The sequence below is a fragment of the Megascapheus bottae genome, chromosome 4 (genome assembly GCF_031878675.1).
Source record: "Megascapheus bottae isolate mThoBot1 chromosome 4, mThoBot2.hap1, whole genome shotgun sequence".
NCBI lineage: Eukaryota > Metazoa > Chordata > Mammalia > Rodentia > Geomyidae > Megascapheus > Megascapheus bottae.
The window spans coordinates 52,916,481-52,942,427 of record NC_143512.1 but is presented as its reverse complement, the minus strand read 5'-3'; the positions used below and the strand labels follow the sequence as shown (position 1 = coordinate 52,942,427).

Genomic DNA, 25,947 nt, shown 5'->3' with positions numbered 1-25,947 from the left:
TTTATGTAAAATAAGATATGCTATATCCTGTTTTGATTGAATTATTAAAGGAAAACCCCATTATATATTTCTCCTGGAAGAATTCTGAGGTAAAGATGAACTCCAGATATTAAATAAAATATACAAAACTAGCATTTCTGAAAACATTCACTCGCCCTTTGTTTCAATATACCTTCAGAATGATTTTATAGAGAAAGGAGACAATCTAAACTTCATTCGCAGTGATAATTTTAGATCTATTTTAACATAAGAGAAACTGTATTTCTTAGGGTTAATATTTAAAAAACCTTTAGGCCACTACATCTACTTCATCTGTTTGTGCTTACTGCCCTCTAGTGATATGGGATACGAATTTGACTGAAGAAACTGCTCTAAACCTCAGGCATCTTCATTTTTTACAAAAAGAAGTCTCACAAGTTTTACAGAGTTTTGAGACTAAGAAGAGCAAGGTTGATTTTTAAAAACTTGAGTAAACACCTGAAAAACTCAAGACTTGTTTCACTAAACATTCTTTGTTTAAACTAGGAAACATCTGCAGCTTTTACTGAGAAAAGAAATTCTAATACAGGAAACTTTATTTTTATTGAGTGGTTCCTGGAAGCTGAAATAACACAAGAACTGCTCTGATCACTATATTTCTGTTTCTGTTTTACATGGGATAACTCAGTAAATGTTAGCACTGCATTCTGCAATTGTTGATACAGCTTGAATTTATATGTACCCAGAGTCCTGTATGTTATTAACTAGTATAAGTCTAGCTGCTGTCATTATCTCTGCATTTATCAGGACTTTTGTTCCACTGAAGAATAATCAAGGCAAGATTTTGGTACACAAAGTACATATAAATGAAGCTTCCATAAAAGTTATCTTGGATGAAAGGGGGGGAAAAGATCAAGGTAACAATCCCTAATTCACAACAATTGGACTGCACTGACACACATTTTATTCTTACTCTTGACATGATCACCACAAAATGTTTGTTTTGTATAGTTGATATACTTTGTGAAAACTAAAGCAATATTCTAAAGCAACAACAACAAATTAAAATGAGCACACTTCTAAACATTCATACTTTTTATTTACACATTACCACTTCTATATATGGGTCTTAAAGTAAGCCTAAGTCACACAATTTGAGACGGAATTCAAAAAGGGTATGTTTATTCTAACAAATGATGCCTGAATATTCATTCACAAAGCAATACACTTTTACTTTATACCATGCTTTGAAAACTATTCCAAATAGATGAAGACAAAGGAATTCTTCCAATTTATTATATTCAAGATTTATTATTCAAAATTGTGATGCAAAAAGCAGACAAGGAAGCCTGGTGCCAGTGACACACATCTATAAAATACTGAGACCTAAGGATCATGGTTCAAGGCTAGACTGAACAAGAAAGCTTGTGAGACTTTTTCTCTGAATAATCACCAAAAATACCAGAAGAGGAGCTGTAGCTCAAGAGGCAGAATGCCAATCTTGAGGGGAAGAAAAGAAACAGAGAGAGAGAAAGAGAGAGAGAGAGAGAGAGAGAGAGAGAGAGAGAGAGAGAGAGAGAGAGAGAGAGAGAGAGAGAAAGAAGAAAGAAAGAGAAAAAAGAAGGAAGGAAGGAAGGAAGGAAGGAAGGAAGGAAGGAAGGAAGGAAGGAAGGAAGGAAGGAAGGAAGGAAGGGAGGGAGGGAGGGAGGGAGGGAGGGAGGGAGGGAGGGAGGGAGGGAGGGAGGGAGGGTGGAAGGGGGGGCAGGCAGGGGGGAAGCTAAGGGACAATGCCCAGGCCCTGTGTCCCAGTTCTGGCACAAAAATACAATAAAAGATGGAAAGTGGGAAGATTGTCTTATGCCTGTAAACCTAGCTGCTCAGGAGGCTGAGATCTGAGGACTACAGTTCAAAGTCAGCCCAGGCACTAAAGTCCCTGAGACTCCAATTAACCACCAGAAAATCAGAAGTGGTGGTGTGGTTCAAACGTAGGGTGGTAGTCTTGAGCTGAAGAGCTCAGGACAACGCCCAAGCTCAGAGTACAAGTCCCATGACTGACCGACCCCCCCCCCCAAAAAAGATGGATATGACATGAAGAAAGTCATACATGCCTGATACAATGAACATATTGTTGCCCAAATTCATCAGCACAGCAAGACCAAATGCCACGATCACATGTGGTTATGGATGTAAGGATGGTTCAACATGCACAAAACAATAAGCTTCATAGACACAACAAATCAACAGAATAAATGAAAAAACAGATAGAGAAAAAAGCATTTTATAAATTCAACATCCCTTCCTTAACAAATTAGGTCATGCCTCAATCCAAAAAGCAAACAAACAAAGAAAAACCAAAATGAAACGCATATATAACAAACCCACAGGCCAACATTATACTGAATGTTGAAATGTTGAGAGTTTTTCCCCTCTGAGACCTGGAACAAATAGGGATGCCACTTTCACCACATTTATTTAACAAGTACTGGCAGTACTAGCTAGAGCAATTAGGCAAGAGAAAGAGAAGAGGACGTCCAATTTTGAATGGAGGTGGTCAAATTGACCCTGTTTGCAGATAACCTCTAATATACAGAAATCTCTTACAGGCTTGACCAATAAAAACTGTTAGCACTAATGAACACAGTAAAGTTGCAATCAACAAAATCAAGATACAAATGATATTCTGGGCCACTCATACTTAAATAGATAACAAATCATTATTTTGTATTCTTTCTAAGTATGTAACAGTTGCCAGAGGGAGAAACATGAAATAAAGTGGGTAGAGTTTCTTGCCTAAAACTAGAGTTTTGGGGCCTAGTAGTAGGTTGCTTGCCTAGCATGCACAAAGACCGGGGTTTGATTCCTTGGTACCACACACATAGAAAAAAGCTGGAAGTGGTGCTGAGCCTCAAGTGGTAGAACTATGGCCCTGAGAAAGCCCAAGGACAGTGCTCAGGCCCTGAGCTCAAGCCCAGGACTGGCAAAAACAAAACCCCTAGAGTTTCAATAATTACATTCTTTTATTTAATGCTTTTGTCATTTTTTCCTTCCCCCCCCCCCCAGGCCTGGGGCTTGAACTTATGGCCTGAGCTCTATCCTTGGGCTTTCATGAGGCTAGTGCTCTACCACTTAAGCCACAGCACAACTTCCAGCTATTTCTGCGTGTGTGGTACCGTGTATGTGGTACCAAGGAATCAAATCCGGGTCTTTGTGCATGCTAGGCAAGCATTCTACCATTAGACCAAACTCCTGGCCTTTTGTCACTTTTCAAAGGTGTTTTCTTTCTCTCTTCTATGATGTCAGTCTGTTCTCTTTTATTGGAAGTCCTGGGGCTTGAACTCAATGCCACTTTAGGCATTTTCTGTGTATGTGGTACTGAGGAATCAAACCCAGGGCTTCATGCATACTCTACCACTAGGCCACGCTCCCGGTCCAGTCTATTCTCCTTATCCCAGTATAATTTTGCTTCCTAGTCAGTATATCCCTTTTCTCCTTAATAAGATGACTTTTTCTAAGGCAACATTTCCCAGAATGCATTGCAAAGAACAGCAGTCTGATGCTGTTCAGACACTTTTCAGACAACTTCCGCTATCAAACAAACCTGACATAGTGCTAACCTTTATGGAGATTGTATATTTTAGTATAGTCAAGACTCTGCCAAGACTGTAATTCATAACCCTGTTTTAATTTATTTAATGTAGCATTTTCCCAAACTTACTTTACTACTGAACCCCTGACATTTCTAACAGGCAAAAACAAACCAAAGTGTTAGGGTTTCACTGAAAATTCTTGTGAAAGGAATGGCCTTTAAATATCAGACAGCAAAGTGCTTTAAAATGCTGTTCCCTTAAGTCACTTGACAGATATTTATGTTAACAGCAATTCAGTGCTAATAAGGGGAATAGAATAATGAGCAAGACAGACAGTTCCCTGCTTATGTAAACCATAGACTCCTAGGGCAGAAACAAAATAAAGAAGCATACAAAAAATGAGTAGCAAATGCTCTGAAGGAAAGGAAAAAATGATATAACATGATACTGTGATAGAAGATTGTAAAATTAAGTATGAAAATCATTAGTAAGAAGTTGATATCTGATAAGGGATCAAACTAACTAGAAAGACCCAATTATTGCAACACTAATCATAGGTACAAAGAGATAGAAGCAAACTAACTGCCCATCAACTAAAAAGTGAGTGAAGAAAATGTGGTATATTTACAGCATCGAATATTATTCAGCTGTAAGATGAATAGGATCTTGAAATTTGTAATAATACAAATAGAACTGAAGTAAACCAGGTACAGAAAAAAAAAACAGAGCATTATCTCACTTCTATGTGGCTAAAAATGTTGATCTCATTCATAAAAGTTGAGAGCACCAAGAAGCCAGAAGGACAGGAAGAACAAAGGTTAGGGAGGGGTTGATGAATAGGTACACTAGTTACGGTTACAGAGAACAAGGGCTGGTATGCCCTTACAAAGTAGGTAGACCAGAGGTAACAGTAGTGTACTATATATTTCAAAAAACTTATTTTACATGTTTGCACCCTAAAGATAAAGGACCGAGACGACAGATTCAACTATCACAAACATCACACAATGTATGTATGTATTGAGAGTTATTCCCCATTAATGTTTTCTTTTATTTATTTTTTTTTTTTGCTCAGAGTCTGAGCACTGTCCTTGAGCTTTCTCAAGGCTAGAGCTCTACCACTTGAGCCACTTCCAGTTTTTTTCTATGTATGTGGTACTGAGGAATTGAACCTGGATCTTGGCGCATGCTAGGCAAGCACTCTTATCACTAGGCCAAATTCCTGCCCCCCCATTAAATTTTTAAATGTTTTTATGTATCAGTTCAAAATAAACTGAGCATGGAGATGGAGATCAGAAAGGTTATATTTTAGGGCCAGGGGAAAAAGGTGACTAAACCACATCTCCATCAACAGGTGGACAGAACGATGTACATTTGCTACCCCAGGTACATGGGAGGGAATATCAAGAGCATTTATGCTCCAGGCCAGGCAAGCAAAAAAGTACTTGAGACCCCATCTCAATGTGGGGTGGGAGGAAACAAAACACCCTGAGTTTGCTGATATGCTCATGCTATTGATACTTCAAAAAGTGTAAATAGGAGAATCAATATTGAGGCTTCCTTGGGTAATATGCTATATTGAAGAAGAAGAGGAGGAAGAGAAGGAAACAGAGGAGGAGCAGATGGAGCAAAAAAGAGTGGAGGCAGAGTGCTTGCCTAGCAAGTATGAATCCTTGAACTGAGATTTTAGAACCATCATTAGCATTTATGGAAATCCTCATTATGTAATGACCTACACAATCAATGCTTTGTCTAGAAACTATCAGTACCATCGGTAGTTGGAATGTTTATGGAGATGTTACCAGGATCATTTTCTCAGAATGTACTGACCTAGCATAATATGAGGACCCAAACAGGAGTAGAGTACCACAATTCCTGGTAAATAATATTTTATCTCCACTGGATTTTTTTCCATATTATGTGTGAGTCCCCACTCTGAATGAATATAGACAGGCACACTCAGTTAATGTCATTCCTTGTAAGTCCCTTAAAATCGATCTGACTCTGGATATAACAAACAAAACCAAAAAGAGCTCAGACTGCTTTCTGGAAATTGCATTAGGTTAAGCCCCTTACCCATATACCCAGGAACACTTGCAAACAGTGATCCAGAACTAACTACCAGCAATTACAGCTTGGCCTAATACTTTTCCCACATTGCCAGGAAAGCAAGTATATGAATTCAAACATATGAATTTCCAATTGGGGCACTAAAAAAAAGAAAAAAACAACATAAGCAGATAGCTATAACAGCTTCCAAAGTACCAACTCTAATAGCTCACAAAATGGTCTTTTCCTAGTACTTATAGTAAAACAACAACAACAAAAATACTAAAAGCTAAAATTTATTATCTGCTGTGTTCTAAGGTTAGCAATGGGTGGTTTGATGGCATTATCTAATTTCATTTCAGTTAAAATCATGCCGCTCTTCACCTAGTCCTGATAATTGAAGGTCTCAGAACATTTTTACATAAGACACATAACTTCACCTTAATTTTATGAGTAAAATATAACTGAGATATTTGTCCAACAACACCCAACTCAAAATTGGCTTCATCTCCTACTTTGCCAATTATTACCTTTTCCATGACTTTCCTCTGGTCTTATAAATGCATTCTCTGTTCTAGTTAGGATCACACTTCCAGAAGGCATGCTAACCTTCCATCCCACAAACACACAAGGCAAGCTGGATCTCTAAGAGTATTGTATCCTACCCTGCCTGGTCTGGTCCCAAAAATATACCTCTCTGTTGTTCATTAATACCTATATGAACCCTAAACACTGAAGACTCAACTTCAATAGAACCGTTTCTGCAAAGCTGCCTAATCATTCTGCTTCTCTCAGTTGTATATATTCTGAACTTCTGTAGGGGACTGGAATACAATGACATACTCTATAATTCAACACACAACAGACTTACTTGCATGACTAGCTACCTTTTCAGTGGTGTGTCTGTATGCTTTGAAATACTTTGTGTACAAACACTCATTCATAAAAATATCATTTTACCTACAAGAACCATGGAACAGATAGTCTACCAAGAACCAGGCTAAAACAAAAATTCTTCAGTATAAACCTAAAAACCGGATTGCAGTTGACTGCAACCAAAAGATGCAAACCAGAATCAAAACATTCTAATGATTTATTTTCTACTTGAGAGTGGTATCTTGTGGAGATAATGGTCAGGGATCAAACCCAAACAGCAAAAGGTACATCGAATTGAAAACGTCACTCAAAAGTAATAATGCCAATCAAGATAGAAATCAGGGACATGTGTCTAGAAATAAAGTTCTTTTGTGTTTGCCATAAGGTAAAAATGTTAAGAAAAATAACAGGATTTGTTTGTTCTGGGTCACTTCAACTTTCCTGCTTCTTGTTACTTTATTTGTAAAATGAAGAAAGTGAACAAGTTGATCTTACAAATCTCTTTCACCTCCGTGGGCTTTCTGAGCTTAAGGGGAAAGAAAAATGAACAAACAAAAAAGAGGTTGATTAAGCCAACCAAAGTTTCTGATTTCCCCATAAAGTGGCTTGGCAGTACGCGGTCAATGGAAAGGGAGCATTCACCTATGCAGTGACTCATTTTCAGCCCTTACAATAACTGCACCACCAGGGAATTTTTTTCTCTCTTGGCTATGGCTAGTGTCAGACTCATGACTTAAACCTCATCAGGGGCTGGCACCAGATCCAAGGTCATCTCACCCGCGCCTCTGTTTCTCAGCAGGAGTGTCATTTTTTTAATCTGTGTGAGGATTAAAGGTCTACTTTTTGTTCTTGTTTCTACTTGTACTGAGACGAAACACCTAGTAGAGCTTGATATTGATTGATATTTGTCACATTCGTTAATCAGGACCTCAATATTTCATAGAATGAGAAAAATCACTGAGAGCACCTTGAAGGTCAGCCAGGGTAAGAGAAATGCAAAACACAAGCAAAGGACCAATTTTTAAGGCAATGGAATAATATTCTACATATTAAGTCATTTTTTTCTTGTAGCTGTCTTCATATGTATTCTTTCAAGGTAATCATAATTAGGTACTCAGTGAGAGTGTATAAATAAAAATATTCTATCCTAGAGTGCTAGGTAACTGAGCTAAAACTAAAGTAAACAAACTCAGTAAGCATCACATATTTGAGCTAGTGAGGTCCCATAAATCACCACGACTGGGTATCAGGATTTCAAAGGCACACTCGGTAAGCTTTCTCCCAGGCCTGTTGATTCAAGCTCCAATTGCACTGAGTTACCTATATGGAAGCATATAAAGTTAACCTTTTTATGTTTAAAAATAGTTCCAGTCCTCATCCCTACTAAAGATAGGCTCCAGTAACTACTATGTGTATGGCACAATAAGTACTTAGCATACCTTTTCTTTTTAATTTTCACAAGTCTTGGGAGGTAGACAACAGTTGGTTCTGAATCCACAGAAAACAAGAAGCTCAGAGAGACAGAAATAATTTACTTATTCAAGGTCACACATCTAGAAGATGAACAGCTATGCTGATCGGAATTTAGGAACTTCCCGGAAGAATCCAGAAAATAAATAGGGGAAAGGGAATTGTTTCATCTGCTCTTTGGTTTCATTCCACTTTTCTAGTATCCAATTACACAGTTAAGATTTGTGACAGCGAATCAGCCTTTATTAATTAATTAATTTATTTAGTACCCAGACTTGAACTTGGAACCTTACCTTCCTGGGTAGGGATAGGTGTTCTTCCATGTAAGCCCTGCTCCCAATTCCAAGTCTATAACATATATGTGTGTGTGTGTGTGTGTGTGTGTGTGTGTGTGTGTGTGTGTAGTCAGTCCGTTGTGGTGCTTGAACTCAGGGCCTGAGCACTGTCCTTGAGCTCTACCACATGAGCCATAGCACCACTTTCAGCTTTTTTTTCTATGTATATGTGGTACCAAGGAATCAAACGCGGGTCTTTGTGCATGCTAGGCAAGCAATCTACCACTAGGCCAAACTCCTGGCCCCAGTATAATATCTTTTATTTTGATGCAGTCTCTTTTTTCCTTTTGCAATAAGCATCTTGCTGTCCCACAGCCCATCAACAAGCCATTCCTCACTCGCAGGCAACACATTCCTCAAGGGATGGCCCAGTCACTGGATTAAGCAACCCACCCATGCTGCTAGAACTGGGCCATGACTCAAAGAGGCAACAGGTGAAGAAGACACCGGCTACAAGGGCTTTAGCCTCACACAAAATACATGAAGACAATAAATCTCCCCTCCAGTCAGCCCCATCGCTCCCTCCCCCCTCCCTCTCTCCCTCCCCCCCTCCCACATCAGCACAGCTGATGCCTTCCCTTAAACATTCACAACCCTCTGGCTGACCCATCTAGGATTTCGTCTTCCTTCAAAGCTGTCCCTAAAACTCCTGACAACCACATTTCACCACGTGAGCCTCCGAGGTGGGATGAGGGCAGGAATGGCTAAGTTTGCCTGCAAGGAAAGGAAGCCCCATTCATAGGGCAGCCCAGGAGATTTTCCACGATCTCTCAACCCTCCCCATCCTCATTCAAGACTCCTTTTCTGGAGTCTTTAGTTCAATCTGCTTATCTTTTACCCTCTTTGGCAGATCAGCAAGGCTGTTAAAAAAGAAAAATCCTGAACCTGCTAAACATTCTGAGAGGTGATCCTGTAATTGTCCTCCTCACCATAGGGAAGGGTGGATCCCATCCTAAATCCCAATACTCCATCTCCAATTTGCTTTGCTTACTTGAGTCTCCTCATCCCATGCAGCCCACAGCCCCTCCCTCTTCTTAGAGGAGTGCCCTGTGCCTACTTTAGGTTGGCTCCCAAACTAACACGCTGTGTCACCATTATGCTTGTACTGGAGAAGCCTGGTGGGGCTTGCTCCCACCTGACATGACTCTAGCGAAGTTAGAACAAGAGGTACTAAAGGAGGCCCCCTAGGAAGCACATGTTGATGGAGTTGCTCTTGTTCTATATACCTAAATATTTTCATTTTCATCACAGCAAATTGTTCAAACTGACAAGAAAAAGATATAAGGGGGACAGGTGATTATTTCATCAAAATGATATAGACAGAAAAAACTAGCCAGCAATTGCTGACTACTTAGCATGCACTAAATGCATGTGTACATATATATGAGTATATTTTGAAAATAGAGCCTGTAAACAAATACTTGTTCTCTTACCTCTCTACCCTCTCCTAATGCTACAACCAGAAAAATAATCACTCTCACATCTATCAAAAAGCACATGGTGAGCCTGACACCAGTAATTGATGCTTGTGATTATAGCTTCTCATGAGGCTGAGATTTGAGGAAAGACCATGAGACACTTATGAGACTGCAATTACCAGAAAATTTAAAAAAGGAGAGGAAAAAAAACTTCAAGTGGTGGAGTACAGCCTTGTGTGAACAAGTCAACTAAGAGCAAAAGGCCCTTAGTTCAAATCAAAGGAAAGGCCAGAGGGAAGAAGAAAAAGAAGAAATGATGAAGTTTAAAAGGTGAAAAGTAATTTTTCCATTGCATCACTTTTCAAAGGACACATTAACATAGGGATTAGTGATATAATCTGTAATAATGGAACCTCTGTCTTTTCTTCCACATACATGTTAATTATTTAATACCAGATCAAAAAGTTAAAATTTAAGAAAAATGGTCTCTTTTCTTGATCCATAGTGAAGAAATAAGACTACTTTTAGTATAAGGCTCCTTATGATCTATCAAAACACATAAGCATACAACATAAATCATAAAATAGACTGTACTATAAATGAACAAGCCCCAATGAACATTAACTCTTATGGAGATGTAAGAAATCATATTGAGAATATAAGACCATAAAAAGGAAGAATAGAAGATCAATATATATATATATGTAAAATATTGTTCATTGGTTTTATTTTTATCACAGCAAATTGTTGAAACTAACAAGAAAAAGACTATGAGAATAGGTGGATAGTTAACAATAGCAACAACAAAAATACCAGAAAGGAACTACTCAGTTGTTTTTGACTACTTAATCTGTGTCAGGCATTGAACGAAGTTCTCAAAATAATGTCCCCAAACCTATTTTATTTTTTTTAAATATTCTTGTAATAAACTTTTAGCTTGACTTTATAAAATGGGGTTTCCTTGCAAATAAGCAATGAATCAAATACCTATTTAAAGTACTCCTGAAAGAACTCTTTATTAAAAACTGATAAGTCTCTTCCAAAATGTTAAGTTTACTCATTTCCTAAATTCTTGTTAGAAAGCCCATTTTGCTTAAAGTGATAGTTCACATTTCCTCTAAAGCTTGAATAATAAACTAAAAGACATAGTCTTTCTTGCTCAAATAATGCTACTTTTCTAAAACTTATAATTTGCCAAAAAGGCCTAAATAATGCTCATCACCTTACATAGAAGCATTCCTTACTTCGTAATTCTGTATATAACTCACTATAAAATTTATAATTTCTGAGCAAGGGCTATAAACATTTTCCCCTCTAATTTCCCACTGTAGAAAAATCTGTTCTTCCTTTTCTAATGAGTTTGGATCACAAAAGGTATAGTCCCTTAAAATACTTTGAAGAATTTAAGATAAGGTTTAGATTTCAGACTTAAGTCTAAAACAAGAATAAAACAACCATACAGCTAACATACCTTAACCAAAGTAGTTAGTTCTTTTGCAAAGTACAAAGCAATCAAAACACATAGATTACGGCCTTGGACTTTGCCAGTTATTTTCTGAACTAAAGAAGATACATATTGCTTGAACTTACTCCAATATGGCAGCCACATCCTTGCCTGGTTGCTATGGATACATCACTGTCATGCCTGTGCTTTCTACTCTCCAAACCTGTTTATGACAGGCTGAGGTCTACAGAGCACACTGCTGCCAGGAATAAGTGCCAGAGGCTGCCACTGCAGGGATTATGGCGCAGCAGACCAGAGAGGCTGGTGGGAAGTATACCTCGGGCAAAACTTCACAGAATACTGCCGAATGGGCAAAAGCCAACACACATGGCCTTCTTCTCAAGTTAGCAGGGAAAGCATTCAGATATGTCATTTCAGTTGATACTGCTATTAATAAGAATGTTATTTTGGAAATAACTATAGAAAAGAATAATTTAAAACCATGGTGATAAGGGTTTTTTTTTTTGATGATGTGCTTTGCTTGTGTACTGTTGACTTAACTCAAATGAGACCATACTATGCTGTCAAAGTAGAAGATATCTATAAGTGGAATTCATAATATTCAGAATTCTTGTCAATGGAAGAAAACTCTTGCTTCTTAAAAGAATTATAATACCCACACTCTTAACTCTACCCAAAAAATGGCATTGATATTATATGCTCTGTACTAATTTATAAAATATCAAATGGACATTCAACTGGGCTCGAGTTATGTGCATTACAGGAAACCTCAATGTAAGTACAAAATGAAGATAAAATATTACACTAAGCATCAGAAAAATCACAAATAAAACCCTCTAAATTTTAGAGAAAGAGCTAATATATTCAATCAAGGGAGCTCAAGGAGGGAGGGATAGCTGATATAAGACAAAATAGGCCCATGGGAAGACAGCAAACCAGGTAGGCCTTATAAAATGGTTAAGTTTTCAAACTTCCAGAAGACTTGTGAAGACAGTAGAGAGTTTCCACACACTTTTAACCTCATGGTTCCTTTTATTAACATTTCACACAAGCATTATATACTATTATTGAACCTATAGTGATACACTATAAACTAAGAGTATCATTCAGTTCTTATTAGCTCTAATTTTCTCTTATTCTTGATAATCTAGGCAGCTGTGAGGAGTACTGGCCAAGTACGTTGCTGAATATTTCTGTATTTCAATTTGTCTGATATTTTCCTCATGGTAAGGCCAGGGGTGCTATGCTCTGGACAGGAAAATTACAGTCAGAAAGTGCCATTTTCATGAGATGATATCGAGAGTACATGCTGTCAGCACAATTCACCACCACCAATGCTGACATTGATAACTTGGCTAAGGCAATGAATGACTGGTTTCTAACTTTAGAATTACTCTTTGTACCCCATTTTCATACCATACTTAGCACTTGAAAGGAAATAAACACACAAGTCACACTAAAAGAGCATAGAACCCTGCACCGGCTACTCTCGACCATTTAATTATTTATTCACTCAATTATTTCTATTAATGAAGACTTGTGGGTATTTATTTTATACACTGGGTCACAGTCTAATACTACATCATTTTCTTGCTCACACTAGTTCAGCTTCCGATACTGGAACCTCTTTCTGTTTGCTCTTGTATCAGTCTGTCATGTCTTTCACAGAGTGGGAGATCTTTCTGTTTGATTCAGTCTTTACTTTCTGGTACTAGAAGATGCTCTGGGCTCATCTGGTGTAATTCCTACTCAAATCCACTAAAATCAGCTATTTCTCCAAGGAAGGCAGGTTCCTTTTGCTAAAGAATGACATTAGAAACAACAGTGTAGGTGCTGCATGATACTGGGGTGTGTTTGTTTCTAGGCCCTCTCAGCTTAACATAGCAAGAAAATACTGTTGGAATGTTACATGATTAAGATATTTTGAAATAGAATGGATGACTATGCTCTGAGAATACTGTTCTGAACAGTAAGCTCTAAATCCATAGACCACTCTCTCCTCTCTGAGGAATGAGTATCTGATCAATGGGAGATTTCTGCTGAAGAAATTTGTCACTTTCTCCTCCATTTATGAAATTTGCCTTTGTGAAGAAAACTATAGACTTTAATGAAATAAATGTTCCTAACAAAAATATAATTCTCAATAGTGTTTTTGCTGCTAAGACCAAACTTGTAACAAACTTGAAAAGAATAACTAGTGCTCATATATGAGTTTAGTAAAAGAAATCTTTAACGTGGCATACAGATGATTTTTCATTATGTTATATATTAGTTTGAAAGTATATTAGAATAACTGACATTTCATTGTTTAATTCAGGCAATTGCTTTAAATTAAACCTTTCAAAATATGAAAGCACACAGAAATAAAAGTTTGAGGAACACTAATTTAATTTCTTATAGATTAAAAGTAAGTTAACATTACATGGCAAGCATATAGGACATAGAATTTTCTTAAACTTGCTTTCTGTGTATATTCCAGATATGGTAGCACGTGAAATTTATGGAATACAAAGTAGGTATTCTGCACCAAACTGGGTTTTGCATACATTATAAATAATGATCTCAACAGTATTTCAGTCTTATTTGCCCTTTTGTTACTCTTCTTTATAAGTAAGCGAAAAAGTAAGCTTTAGACAGGTAAGACATGTTACCCAAAATATTTAGTAGGAGAGCTGGAATGGGTAATTAGGTTACCCTGGTGACAAACAGCTAGCAGAGTGTGTGTGTGTGTGTGTGTGTGTGTGTGTGTGTGTGTGTGTGTAACTTACTTTGTGGTCCTTCTATAAGGATAAGCTTATTTGAGTCCAAGAAGTACATATCCCTCCTCTTGGTTAAGATATAATATACATACATATAGATAGATTATCTCATACTTGTTATTTATCTTCCATCCTACTGATATCCTCCTTGGGTACAAAATGAAACCATAAAGCTTAGAATACTAATAATAAACAATTTTTTTCTGTAAGAGTGACAGGTTACAAGCTTATTAATACTATGACTACTACCTAATTTAAAAAGTACAATTGTTTCTTGTCCCCCCCCCCAAAAAAAAACTGTCAAGACTTAGTCCTCAACTCTGTGAGTGAAGGAAAATAACCAGTTCTCAAAACAAATGTGAATATTAAAATAATGGGTTGCCTATCTTCTCATTTTCTAGAAAGACCTCACATTAATTTTTCCAATAAAAACTACCATGACAAGTACCACTACAGAACTATTGCCCTTCCGAGTTAAAACGAACCTTATGCATGTACAGTCTTGGTTTCTCTTGTTAAACTGCACAAATAAAATCAACTCTATAGACTTAATGGAACAACTAAAATCATGATGTCATTCACAGCTACCATATATTTGTATCGTAAGTACTATACTGCTTCAGAAATTCTCCAATGCTGCAAAAACATTACCTGTAAAACTTGCCACTGGGAAAAAGAAATGTATTTTATTCCATCCATAACCTTGGTAAAAATATCACTTAATTATGGCAAAGGCTAATGCTTGAAAATTCCTTTTAGATAAACCCTTTCCACTTGAGCCATATCCCTTAGGCCTGATTGTTTTTTCATAAAAGGGAAAAAATTCATAATGTTCCCCAAAGTTAGCATGCTCCCATAAATTAATATTAGGAACTGAAAGTGTTTTCAGTAATGATTAATTATACAATAACAGAAAAAAAGTTTTTGATAATCAGATGTTTGTGATAATCAAATGCTTACTGATGCTGAATACTGACACAAGCACAGAGCTCCTGGCAACGGAAACATTACTGACTTCTTTTAGTCCTTAGTGTCCTGCTAAGTTAAAATGAAGTACCTTACCACCCAATGAAACAAAAATTTCCATTAAGTATTTTCCTCTTTCTGTTACTACTTAAAAGCAAAGAAAGCTGTTTCTCTTAACAGTGATTCTAAAAACAAAGCTTACAAATCTTTTATGTTTACTTCTGTCATTATTAACAATCCTATTGACTGAGTTTTAATCACTTAATGCAGAAAAGTTCTATTTTGTTCTAGAAATTCAAATCCCTTTCCCAACTAAGTTTCTTTCTTGGCCAAAATTCAACATAGCTTAATATTGAGCCACTTTTATGAACATCCCCTATATTTTCCTGCATGCCGACATGCTACACATTAACACTTACAAGGCAGTAGGGGGAGCAGCCACAAAAAGAACCACAAAAAATCTCTCCAGAAAATAACTTACAGGCAAGAGAAACAAACTAGAGATGTTTGCTAAAAACCAAAGAGACAAACTCCATGAAGAAGTCACACCTACATTTCCAAAGCTGGCATAAGTACCTTTGAAAAGAACTATAGAAAACCCTTTAGTCTTCTTGAATTGTCACTTTAAGACAGGCTTTTGGGATTACAGCCCGGTGGCAATGTCAAGCCTGGAACTGGCCCCAGCATTAGAGAGTAGATGTAACATACAATTTTATTGTAGTATGCTATAGGAAGAACTCAACATGTGCTCATGTTCTCCTTCAAACATCACTGCACTTATATCGGTGAAACGTGTATAATTGGGTCACACGACTATTAAGTAGCAGGGTTCCAGAACATGGTCTTTGAAAGCCTTTAGGCCCGAACTTCTGTGCTGCCCCCCTCACCACCCTCTTCTATCCTCAATATATTTTCATATAAGAAAAACAAACAACATAAAACCATTCTACATTAAATTATTTTAGTTAAAAAAAACAAGTGGCTTTGCAAAATCTGTACAACAAAGTAGAAAAGTACCAACCAACTTACTCCATGTCTTATATGTTCTAAAGATTAATAAGGGCTGTGTTTTCTATTTTGCAGTGACATAGGAAAGTATTTAGTTCTTCGTCACGGAATTACAAACATCTATGAAATATGTCTACTGTAATTACACCTGAATGGTAAACAATCATAAAATAAATGCCATCACTTTAGCTAAATGGGAAATCAATCAAGTTTGACCCAAACCCTGGAACTCTTACACTGACCTTTCAATATTGCTATTAATATGCCTGTGCTACGTAAAGGAAACTGAAGCTCAAGAAGTTTACATCATTTCTCTAATGGAACTGAGCTAGCAAGGAACAAAAACAGGATTGAACTTCTAGGTCTGAGTGCCTCCAAAGCTTTGAGGCCTTACCAAAATTGCCCTCAATTGTGGCAACAAGGTTCCAGAGGAAATCTGTACAAATCTTGGGCAGATTAATGTGCTTATGAGGGTAAATGCTGTAGATTTAATCACTCAAATTAAATGCCATCTGGAATTTCGTACAAGCATCCTACGTGTGTGACAACCAATCCTTATCTTGGCCAAGAAGACAATAATTTCGCTGTCTTGATATCATCAACAAACAGCAGTTACAGTATTATACCCATACAGAAAATGTAGCCAGCTGCTTCAAAAGCATCATTTTAAAACTGTTTTAATCAAATGTAAAAATTATTTACAATTATTTAAAATGGACTTGAGGAACCCGTTCCTTACTAACATCCAAGTCCATGTCCAAAACAAATACTATCACTTAAAATGATGGTTTCTTATTCATATTTTAATTGTGCTTGTTTAACACAACATTACCTTTAAATCTCCAGAAAGTGATAAAAATAGGAGAAAACTATCTTCTTTTTTTCCCAAAGGCAAATGAGAATAAACTGAAAATGTGGACAGAGTACAAGAGCAGGAAGACCATCTATCAAAAGGCAATGTGTCAGACTTCTTTAGTCAGACTCCAGAGAAGTCCAACAGCTGAGCGATGTGTCAATGAAGCCATATATTGCAGTCCCAAGTGAAGAGAGAATGCCACTCACAGGGATCTTAAAGATCCTTTTCAACTAAGTTGATAGCTCTGGTGGAGGTGGTTTATTCCTGTCCTTGTTATCAAGCAGAAAGGATAACTTTGCAACCTTCACCAAGGGCTTTTCTTCTTTCTAGGCTAATCCTTTGCCATTCCTAAAATGTCAGGTAAGTGGAACACTAATTTAGAAGTGAATTATTTTTTTTTGAAAGACTGAATGGCCTAGACATTACAAGCTTAAAGAACAGCTTCAGCTGAGCTGAACTTAGTTTTAAAAATAAGTGTCATATCAATAATCTTTCAACCACAACCCATAAACACAGCTAGAATGATTATCTTTTTTGGGGGGCAGGGGGGAAACAACATTCCTTTACACACATTTCACTTCAAACAAATAAACCTAACACCCGTATTAATCCTGTAAATTTAACTCAGTTTATCTCTGAATTGAAGATTTTAAAAAATCTCTCTCTTATTTGCTGTCTGTCTATGAAAGTATTGTTTTGTTCAGTTATTATGACTTAAGATTTCTGTATCTTAAATTATTTAACAAACGTTATTAGCTCTCATATCAATTATTAAACTCCAACAGGTTTTATCATTAAGAAGGTAGGCTTTTAGGTAAAATAACAATAGCTGCTTAGATTCAGTTAGCTAAAAATTTCCTGTGAAATCATCCTGACCTGGCAGACTGGGATTTTGTTTTGCCTTTGACCACACAGTATCAGCCAACACAATTAAGACCTCACTGACAATGGTTACATTCAACATTTAGGACCCTGGAGACATGCAGCACATGTCTCCTCCTGTTGTAAATTAAATTGCTAGAAATAAGATTTATACTCTATAAAAATATGTAGTCAAATGAGTGATATCTAATGCCACTGCAGGGAGCAAGTATGTTCTAGTCAGAAAGCAATAACCATTCTAACAAGGAGCCAGGTTAAATTCACAAATAAAGCCTAAATAGTGAAAAGAAAGAAAAGAAGAGAGAAGAGAAAAAAGACAGGAAGGGAGGAGGGAGAGAGAGAGAGAGAGAGCAAAAGAGGAAAAACCATGAATCTTAATTTGATCATCTGTGCACACAGGCAGTGTGTCCAGGGGACCTTCACTTCAACAATGGTACCTGCACAAGCCACATTAAAAGACACAACAATCAAGTGGCTAACATCCTATGGCATTTTGGTAAGTGCTGAATGAGAAAACAGGTGAGATAAAAAAATAGTAATTATGTGGTGGAGGGAAAAGGAGGGAGGGAGGGAGGGAGGGAGGGAGGGAGGGAGGGAGGGAGGGAGGGAGGGAGGGAGGAAGGAAGGAAGGAAGGAAGGAAGGAAGGAAGGAAGGAAGGAAGGAAGGCAGGCAGGCAGGCAGGCAGGCAGGCAGGCAGGCTCACTCACTTTTTGAGAGATAAGTATACATAATGAATTAAATGGCATAACCTGCATGACCTTGTAAATAGGTGGCTCCAAATACCCAAGTATCTTTAAAAGGCAACTAAGTCTAACTGCCACACAAGACTAGTCCTTAAGAGTGGAGCCCCTCAGCCATCTGTATCCAACATGCACAGGGCTCCTTTCCCATCCCCTCAGCCAAAGAGTCAATAAAAACATATTAGCAATTATTTCTTAGCATAACTAAAGACAAAAAGAACAAGACTTACACACACACACACACAATGCAGCAAAACTGAAAATGCTCTACCTTGCCTTCCAGGCTGCATTAAAGCTGTCTCAGGCTGAAGGTTTCTTTCTCAGCCCCCAAACTCCACCAACTGCCAAGACTTTCATCCTGGCCCATACGCCACAAATGTCCTACTGAAGCCCGCTGCTAACCCCAGAAACCTGGACTTGTCCTCTAATGCCCAAGGAAACCAAGGCACTGATCAAAGTGAACCCTTCACACTGTGTTGACGCTTCCTGTGCATGTGAGTATAGTGAACAGAATACACGTACACAAGGCTCGGTTCTCATGGGGTGCCCTGGCAATTAGGTAAATGAGGGGTGAGGCTCCAAGTTCAGTGAACTTTTTGGAGTCTGGGCATAGTAAGTAGGCAGTGGACCCGAGAGATTTCAGTGTCATCCAGTAACATGGATTTTCAACTGGGAATCCCAAGGGATTCCTTTAATGATGCCACACCAGCAGACCCTCCTGGGTTTCTGCTTCAAGGACAAAGTGTCACTTTTTAACCTATGTCCTGGGGACACTCGATCCAACTCTATCAAAGTTGCTTTTGCGCGGGGGGGGGGGGGGGGAGAAGGATGTTTGATTTATCTAGATTTATCCGGAGAGTGTGGAAGAGAAAAGGCAGGCATGGAAACTGGACCATTTGTCCAACTGCTAACACGAACTAAGCGTGACAAATGTCCCCATGTATTTTCCAGGGGGGCCACAGTCACTGCTGCTCTGTCGGTGTGGGAATCAGCAGCCCCAGCGGTAGGGGTGACAGCCAGGCAGGGGCTTACCTTATTCGAGGCCATCTCACTGACGGAGTGCCGGGTCTGCAGGGTCTCTAGCTGGTCCAGACACCAGTCCAGCTCCTCCAGGGTCTCGCTGGCCAGTTTCTGGTAGGCCTCCTCTGCGAAGAGATAGGGAAAGGGGGACTCAGTTCTCAAGCGCTTCACGGGGCCGCCAGCGAGTTCAAAGGGGGCCATCCTGCCATACCCCGCCATGCTCGGATGCCCGGTGCCCGCACATGAGGGCTGCTCCTTCATATTGCCGAGCCCAGCAGCGCGACGGGGGCCGAGGCTCTGCTCCGAGGGCAGCGGCGGCAGCGGCGGCGAGGAGGAGGGCGGCGGCGGCGGCGGGGTCCGGGGAGGTGAGGTTGCTCCAGCTTGGCGTCACGGACCAGTCTCCAGGGAAGGGCGCCCCGAGTGCGACCGGACAACTTGGGACACCGGGGACGCAGGCGGAAGAAGCACGAGGTGACTTTGGGGATGGCGCGGCGGGGTCCCGATCCTAGTCCCGGGATCTCCACGCGGGAGGATGGATGGATAGATGGATGGCGAAGGGGCGGTACGCGCGGGCGGGCGGGTGCGCGCGCGTGCGCCGGGGTCCCCGCCCCGCACGGCCGCTCGCCGCCCGGCCGGGTCTCCCAGGGTCCGCGGACCCGAGCCTCGGGGTGTGTGTGGTGGGGAAGAAGCGGGGGGGAGACGTCCCAATCCCGCCCCGCTGGGGGAGGCTTCGACGCGGCACTTGAAACGAATGAATCAGCCGCGGCCACCACGTTTCCTGTTTTCTTTCTCAAGTCCTCGGGCGGCGGCGGCGGGCGCAACACAGTTCCACGGCCCCGGCTTTCCGGGAACACTCCCGCTCACGCCCCCTGGGCGCTGTCGGGGCTCCTCCCTTACTCGAAGATTCCAAATTGCACAAGCCCGGCGGTGCCACCCGCTGCTTCCTTCCCTCCAGCCCCACCGCCACCTCGCCGCCGGGCCATCGTCCCCGCTCCCCCCCCCCCCGCGCCCCCCTCCACCCCAGCAGCCGGGGCCACGCGCTCGCTCGCTCTGCCTTTGAAGCGCAGCCGGGGAGGCGCGGGCGCTCGCGGCGAGTGTCTGTGTGAAGGAGGAGAGCAGAGCAGAGGAAAACCCGGCGTGGAGCGCGCCCGCCGCAGCCCGCCGCCCGCCCGGGGTCGCGCCCAGTGTGGGGGCTCCGGCGGGACCCGGCGCGCAGGCGCCGGCAGACGCGCACCTGCCCCGCGGGCAGCCGGGGCTGGCGCAGCCTCCGCGTCCGCGGCTCCCCCAGCGCCGCCGCTGCGTCTCTCCAGGGGGTGCCGGGCCGGAATGGGGGGGCCCTGGCGGGATCCAGCCGCGCCATCCCGCGGTGTCTGGAGATGCAGATTGGGGCTTTGTAGAGGGGTTCTGATTGCTTTAAGGGAGCAGAGTTGTGGGCACTGCTGGTGCCCAAACCCTCGGGACAAGACTTGAACCTCGGGGGTGAGCACGACTACGCCGTGGCGGGGGGATCCCGGGGGAAGCACGCTTAGAGCCCCGACCGCAGGCGGCGGGGCTCCTGAGCCGAGAGTTCTCTTAAAGGAACAGCGACTGGAAGGAAGCCCAGGGCACGGAGTTCACACATGCCCTGCGTACGTGCTTCCTTGGTGGAATTGCACAAGACCAGGACCGTCTTGTGGGGCCAAGGACGAACGTGGGGAAGGGTGTTGCTGCTCGCGGTGTGCAGAATCAACCACAAATGAAGGAAGACGAAAAGACCCGTTTACAGACTCCGATGGCAACCACAGGGAAACAGGTTCTGTGTACAAAAACACACCCTGTACCCTTTGGCAGGGGGAAAAGTTCAAACTCCCCCAAAGTCCAGCCTACACTGCCATTGTCAGAAGAAAATATTGAAAAGCTTAGGTGTTCGGATCCTTTTTAGAGATCCCCGACCTACAGGTATTTGGTGGTGAGTAGTTCTGCCCTTGAAATTTACATTCCATAAATTACCAGCCAGCAGCACCACAAAGATTTGCTCAGACCGAAGATGAAATGTTAGAATTTTTTTTTTTAGAAAGATCCCCCCCCATGAACTTTGTGAGAATTATAACTTTCAAAGCCCTTGTTACACGTGCTAAGTGGTGGTATCAAGGATTCTTCTAAGATTTGCTCTTCACTTCTAGTACTCTAGGGTTAAAATTTGCTTCTTCGATTACTTTCTTTTTCTCTGCACCAATTTCTGCAAATACATACTTCAGGTAAATCAACAAGTCTCAACCTTGCGGAGTGAATTAAAGGTTGAAGTGTTTCTTCCTAAATAATTGGAACCTTAAAGCTGATTTTTAAATGGTAAGTGTAAAGTACTGATCAGTATAATTTTTTTCCTTGGTGATAAGACTATAAACTATACAGGAGCATAGAATGGCCTTTGAAATTCTGCAACTTAAAGATCCCAAGCAATACTTCAACCTATAACTGTAACAACCATTTTCAATTTATGGACTCTTTTTTCCATATGTAAGCATATAGCATTAGCTCATTGCCATGGTAGCACATATACTCTGAGGTGTGGCTGTTGCTTTTCCCTGCCTCTACTTATAAAATAGAGACATAAAACATTATAAAAGGAAATTAACTTCTTTGAAATCATTGAGTTGCCCATACCCTGTCTAGTGGGTTACAAGCCTAGCCAACGGGTAATACTCATTTGTTGACATCTTTTCAGTCCTCTGAAGCCAAGAGTTCCCCCTTTCCATCTCTAAGCTTTGCTTTAAGTCAGACATATTCAAAGCCTTAGCCCCAGGAAACTTCCCAGTGCATTAACTGTCCTCCATCTTCATTAACTTCCTGAAGATATTCCTGAAATCACAAGTACACATTCAAACTTCAGACCTACCAGGATATGGTTTCACATATGATATTGTAGTCTTTATTTTTTAATGTGGAAAAGTAATTCCATAAAGTTTCAGGTTAATGCTACAAGGCATCATGCACTTAAATACATGATTTGCTCTTAAGAAGGTAAGAAAAGAGAGGCAAGTTTTTGCAGAACACTCATTTTCCTCATATAGGGCTTAGCCATTTTGACTCTGAGGAAGAGAGTAGGACCATATATGTATGATACATGTATGCATTTTAAATTCCAACATCTACATTCCCAATATCAGTCTGAATGAAAGAAAAATGACTCAGAATGTGTATGAATATCAGTAAGTAAGAAATGTTGACAGTTTATTTATAGAATTGTGTCTGGAATGAAGAATTATTGCTGTTAGTATAAAGCTGACAATACTACTTCCTCTAAATTCTTAAGTTAGTAGACGATATACTTTGCCACAATTTGGGGGAATCATTACTTTCACTTTAGGAATTTTAACCCCAAGTAACTGACCTTTTCATCCTGGGGGGCAGGGGAGGCGTCAGTGTGGAGTAGCTATCCTACAGGAAATTAAGTCACTGCACCAAGCAAAACACCTAAATGTCATCTACAACTAGCAGGACAAAAACAGTGAGCCAGTCTCATTTTGGCTTTTACCAAAAAACACATACTGCATTCATTAATAAAATACATCTCCCCTAGAGAATAGGATGCACTGTGGTCCTACATAAAAATATGAAAAGTCTTCTATGTAACTATCTACAATCTTATAAGCCAAGGAACTAAAGAGAGAAAAATAATTAGTGAGTAAATTTCATATAAACTAGGAGAGGGCCATGGAACAGTAACTGAGATGAAAAATCCACTTGAGCCTTAATGGCAGTCTCCTCTCATGAAAGCATCAGCTTTCTGCCTGGCACCTTTGAACTATGTAACACCCTAGGGTTCTGTCCAAACTCTCCTGTGAACACTCAGTCCTTAATGCTTGCAGAGCAGCACTCGGCTTCCGTCATTGTGATGTATGCAAGGATTCCCCTGACACACACAGCCTGAAACACTGCCAGGGCCTCCAGGAGAGGATGCTGAGGCTGCAGCTTTCCTTTGCAAAGGAAAATATGTTGTCAGCTCAGAGCCACAGAGCTCAGAGCAAGAGACTGAGGTCATTTTCTTGTGAAATGTTATCTATTACTTTTCTCTCACAATTTAGAGGGAAGCTATGTAGGTAGGTAAGATGATTCACCCTTCAAGACATGAAGTGAATGGTGGCTTCTTTGTCAACATTTGCAGGTCTTAGCTTTTTATTTGTCATGATTCCTAGATAGGGCCATTGCCATAAATGAATGAGGACAAGTCCAAACAAATAAACAAATGTATCACTTTGGATATCATTCGCATGCTTTTGAGTAAAAATAATAATTTGACATTGATCAAGATGCATTTTCTTCATAAATTGATATGCTGATTCGAAACCCCTTTGTACAACTGCTAAAAATAAAACAATTAAATAATAGAAAAAATTTTTAAAAAATCAAATACAAATGAAGCTGTGGTTCCAGTGGTAAAGTACCAGCCTTGAGTGAAAAAGCTAAGGCACAAAGTCCTGGAGTTCAAGCTCGACTATGGGACACATACAAACACACAGCACACACAAAATAAATGAATAAACAAAAAAATTAAAATGCAGTCAAGAATTCATTGTATATGCAATGAAATGAACAAAATAAAGGGAAGAAGTGGATTGAAGATAGGTGAAACTGTTGAAGGAATAACACAGATCAACATACATTGTATACACAAACGGCTTTGTGAGATGGCCAAAAAAGCACTCAAATCAATGTTGAAAGGGGTGACAGTGATCCCCTGCCTTGATGAAGTGCTTTGCTGAAGAAGACAATTCCTTTGTACACTACTTAAACATATTCAAAATCAGGGCCAGGAATGTGGCCTAGTGTAGAGTGCTTGCCTAGCATGCACTAAACCCTAAGTTCGATTTGGTACTCACATACACAGAGAAGGCTGGAAGTGGTGCTGTGGCTCAAGTGGTAGAGCACAAGGACAGTGCTCAGGCCCTGAGTTCAAGCCCCAGAATTGGCATAATGATAATAATAATAATAATTCATAATAATAATAATTTAAAGATTATCATAGCTGAATCAGACTATTTCCAAACGTCAAGCAATCTCAGTTTCTAAGAGCAAATACTTCACTATACATGGCCCTCCCTCTCATTCATATATATATATATATATATATACAAATGAATGTACATATATATATATGCATAGTTTCTTCTCTCCTTATTCCCACCCATGCTGTCTTTGTTCCTTCAAATGGAGTTGGAAGTGTGTGGCAGAGAACTGGAGAAAATGATTTGTCCTTCACCATGCATTGCTTCAAGCTACTCACTCTAAGACTTCCTTGCAGCAAAAGATTTATGCAGGTTAGCAAAAGCCTTGTGCAGATTAGCACCAACGTTCACAGACATAATTTTTCTCCTTAATATAGTTTATCTGATGGGAAGAACATGAAGGCCATGGGTTCTGTTTCTATGTGTACATGTAACAGGTTTAAGTAGAGTTTGCCAGTGGCAACTGCTCTCTTATTTCCAAGAATATTTCTGGCATCCAGGTCTTATTTTGAAGTATCTTAAAATCCTATGTAAAATATATCAACTTTCACTTAGCACTTCAAGTAGCATTCAAAGTGAAGATGATTAAGTTTCTAAGTTCATTTTCTTTTATCTTCTAGCTACAATTTTTCTTCTAGTACTGCCTAAGACACTAATAATTTTTTTAATGAAACAAATACAGGATTCAGTTCCACTGAGTTCTAGTCTAGTTAGCAAACTCAACATTTATATAGCACTAACTATGTGCTATCTTCTTTATTAGCTTCCACAGAAACACAATGATTCTGACCGTACACTTTATCCATAAACAGCCTAGAGTCTCTAGTAGCAAAGGCAATTTTAAGAACATACTCTAGTAGAAAATACTCTAAAAGAAGGAAGCACATGGGCTAGAAGACATATATAAAAGAGGTCTATTTAAGTTAGGATAGACAGAAGTGGAGTGAAGAAAAAGGAAAGCCCTAAAGATGGACACAGAATTCAAGTCAAGAAGGAAAGAAGGACATTTTAAGAGAAAACAACATGAGCAAACATCTGAACCTATGATAAACATGCATAAATAAATGTGGATGAAAAGGAACTACCAAGAATAGTGTTGCACAAGGAAAAACAGGCTGGAGAAATCTAAGAAATCTGCTGAGATTGACTGTGGATACTTTCTCAAGCATCCATAGGCAGAGGTTTAGATCTTTGCTTAGAAATGGGAGTGGAGTAGTTCTGAGCGCCATATGACATCAAATTTCATTTCACGGTGAATACTCTAGAATTGAGCAAAAATTAGACTGAGGGAGTCAATAAAAGATCATTGTTGGTCATATATTTTACTAAAATAAAATTAATGTATAAGTTATGTGGTCTTCATAGAACAAATTATACTTTGTAGAATTATCTTCAGTAGTTGTAGAAAGGGCTTTCAATTCACCAAATCTGTTTATAAGTACAATTCGTTTTTGTCTATCTCACCCCTTCTTCTCTAAGGTAATTTCTGTTAAAATCATGCATGAACATATATGCAGCAATACATCAGACATGAACAGAACATTTTCTAGT

The 25,947-nt window shown here is 39.8% G+C and overlaps 1 protein-coding gene across 5 annotated transcripts in view; it reads right to left on the bottom strand.

Moving 5' to 3' along the window:
• The window catches only part of Pde4d (phosphodiesterase 4D), a 635,057-nt gene that overhangs the window by 36,117 nt on the left and 572,993 nt on the right, over nt 1–25,947 (bottom strand). For 4 of the 5 annotated variants that reach the window (XM_090331909.1, XM_090331910.1, XM_090331908.1 and 1 more), the window contains exon 6: nt 19,424–19,536. In XM_090331909.1, the coding sequence (XP_090188035.1) occupies nt 19,424–19,536 (113 nt within the window). Of the gene's footprint in view, nt 1–19,423; nt 19,537–19,622; nt 20,230–25,947 lie in introns of those variants that run through there. The other variant, XM_090331912.1, reaches the window with a different exon arrangement.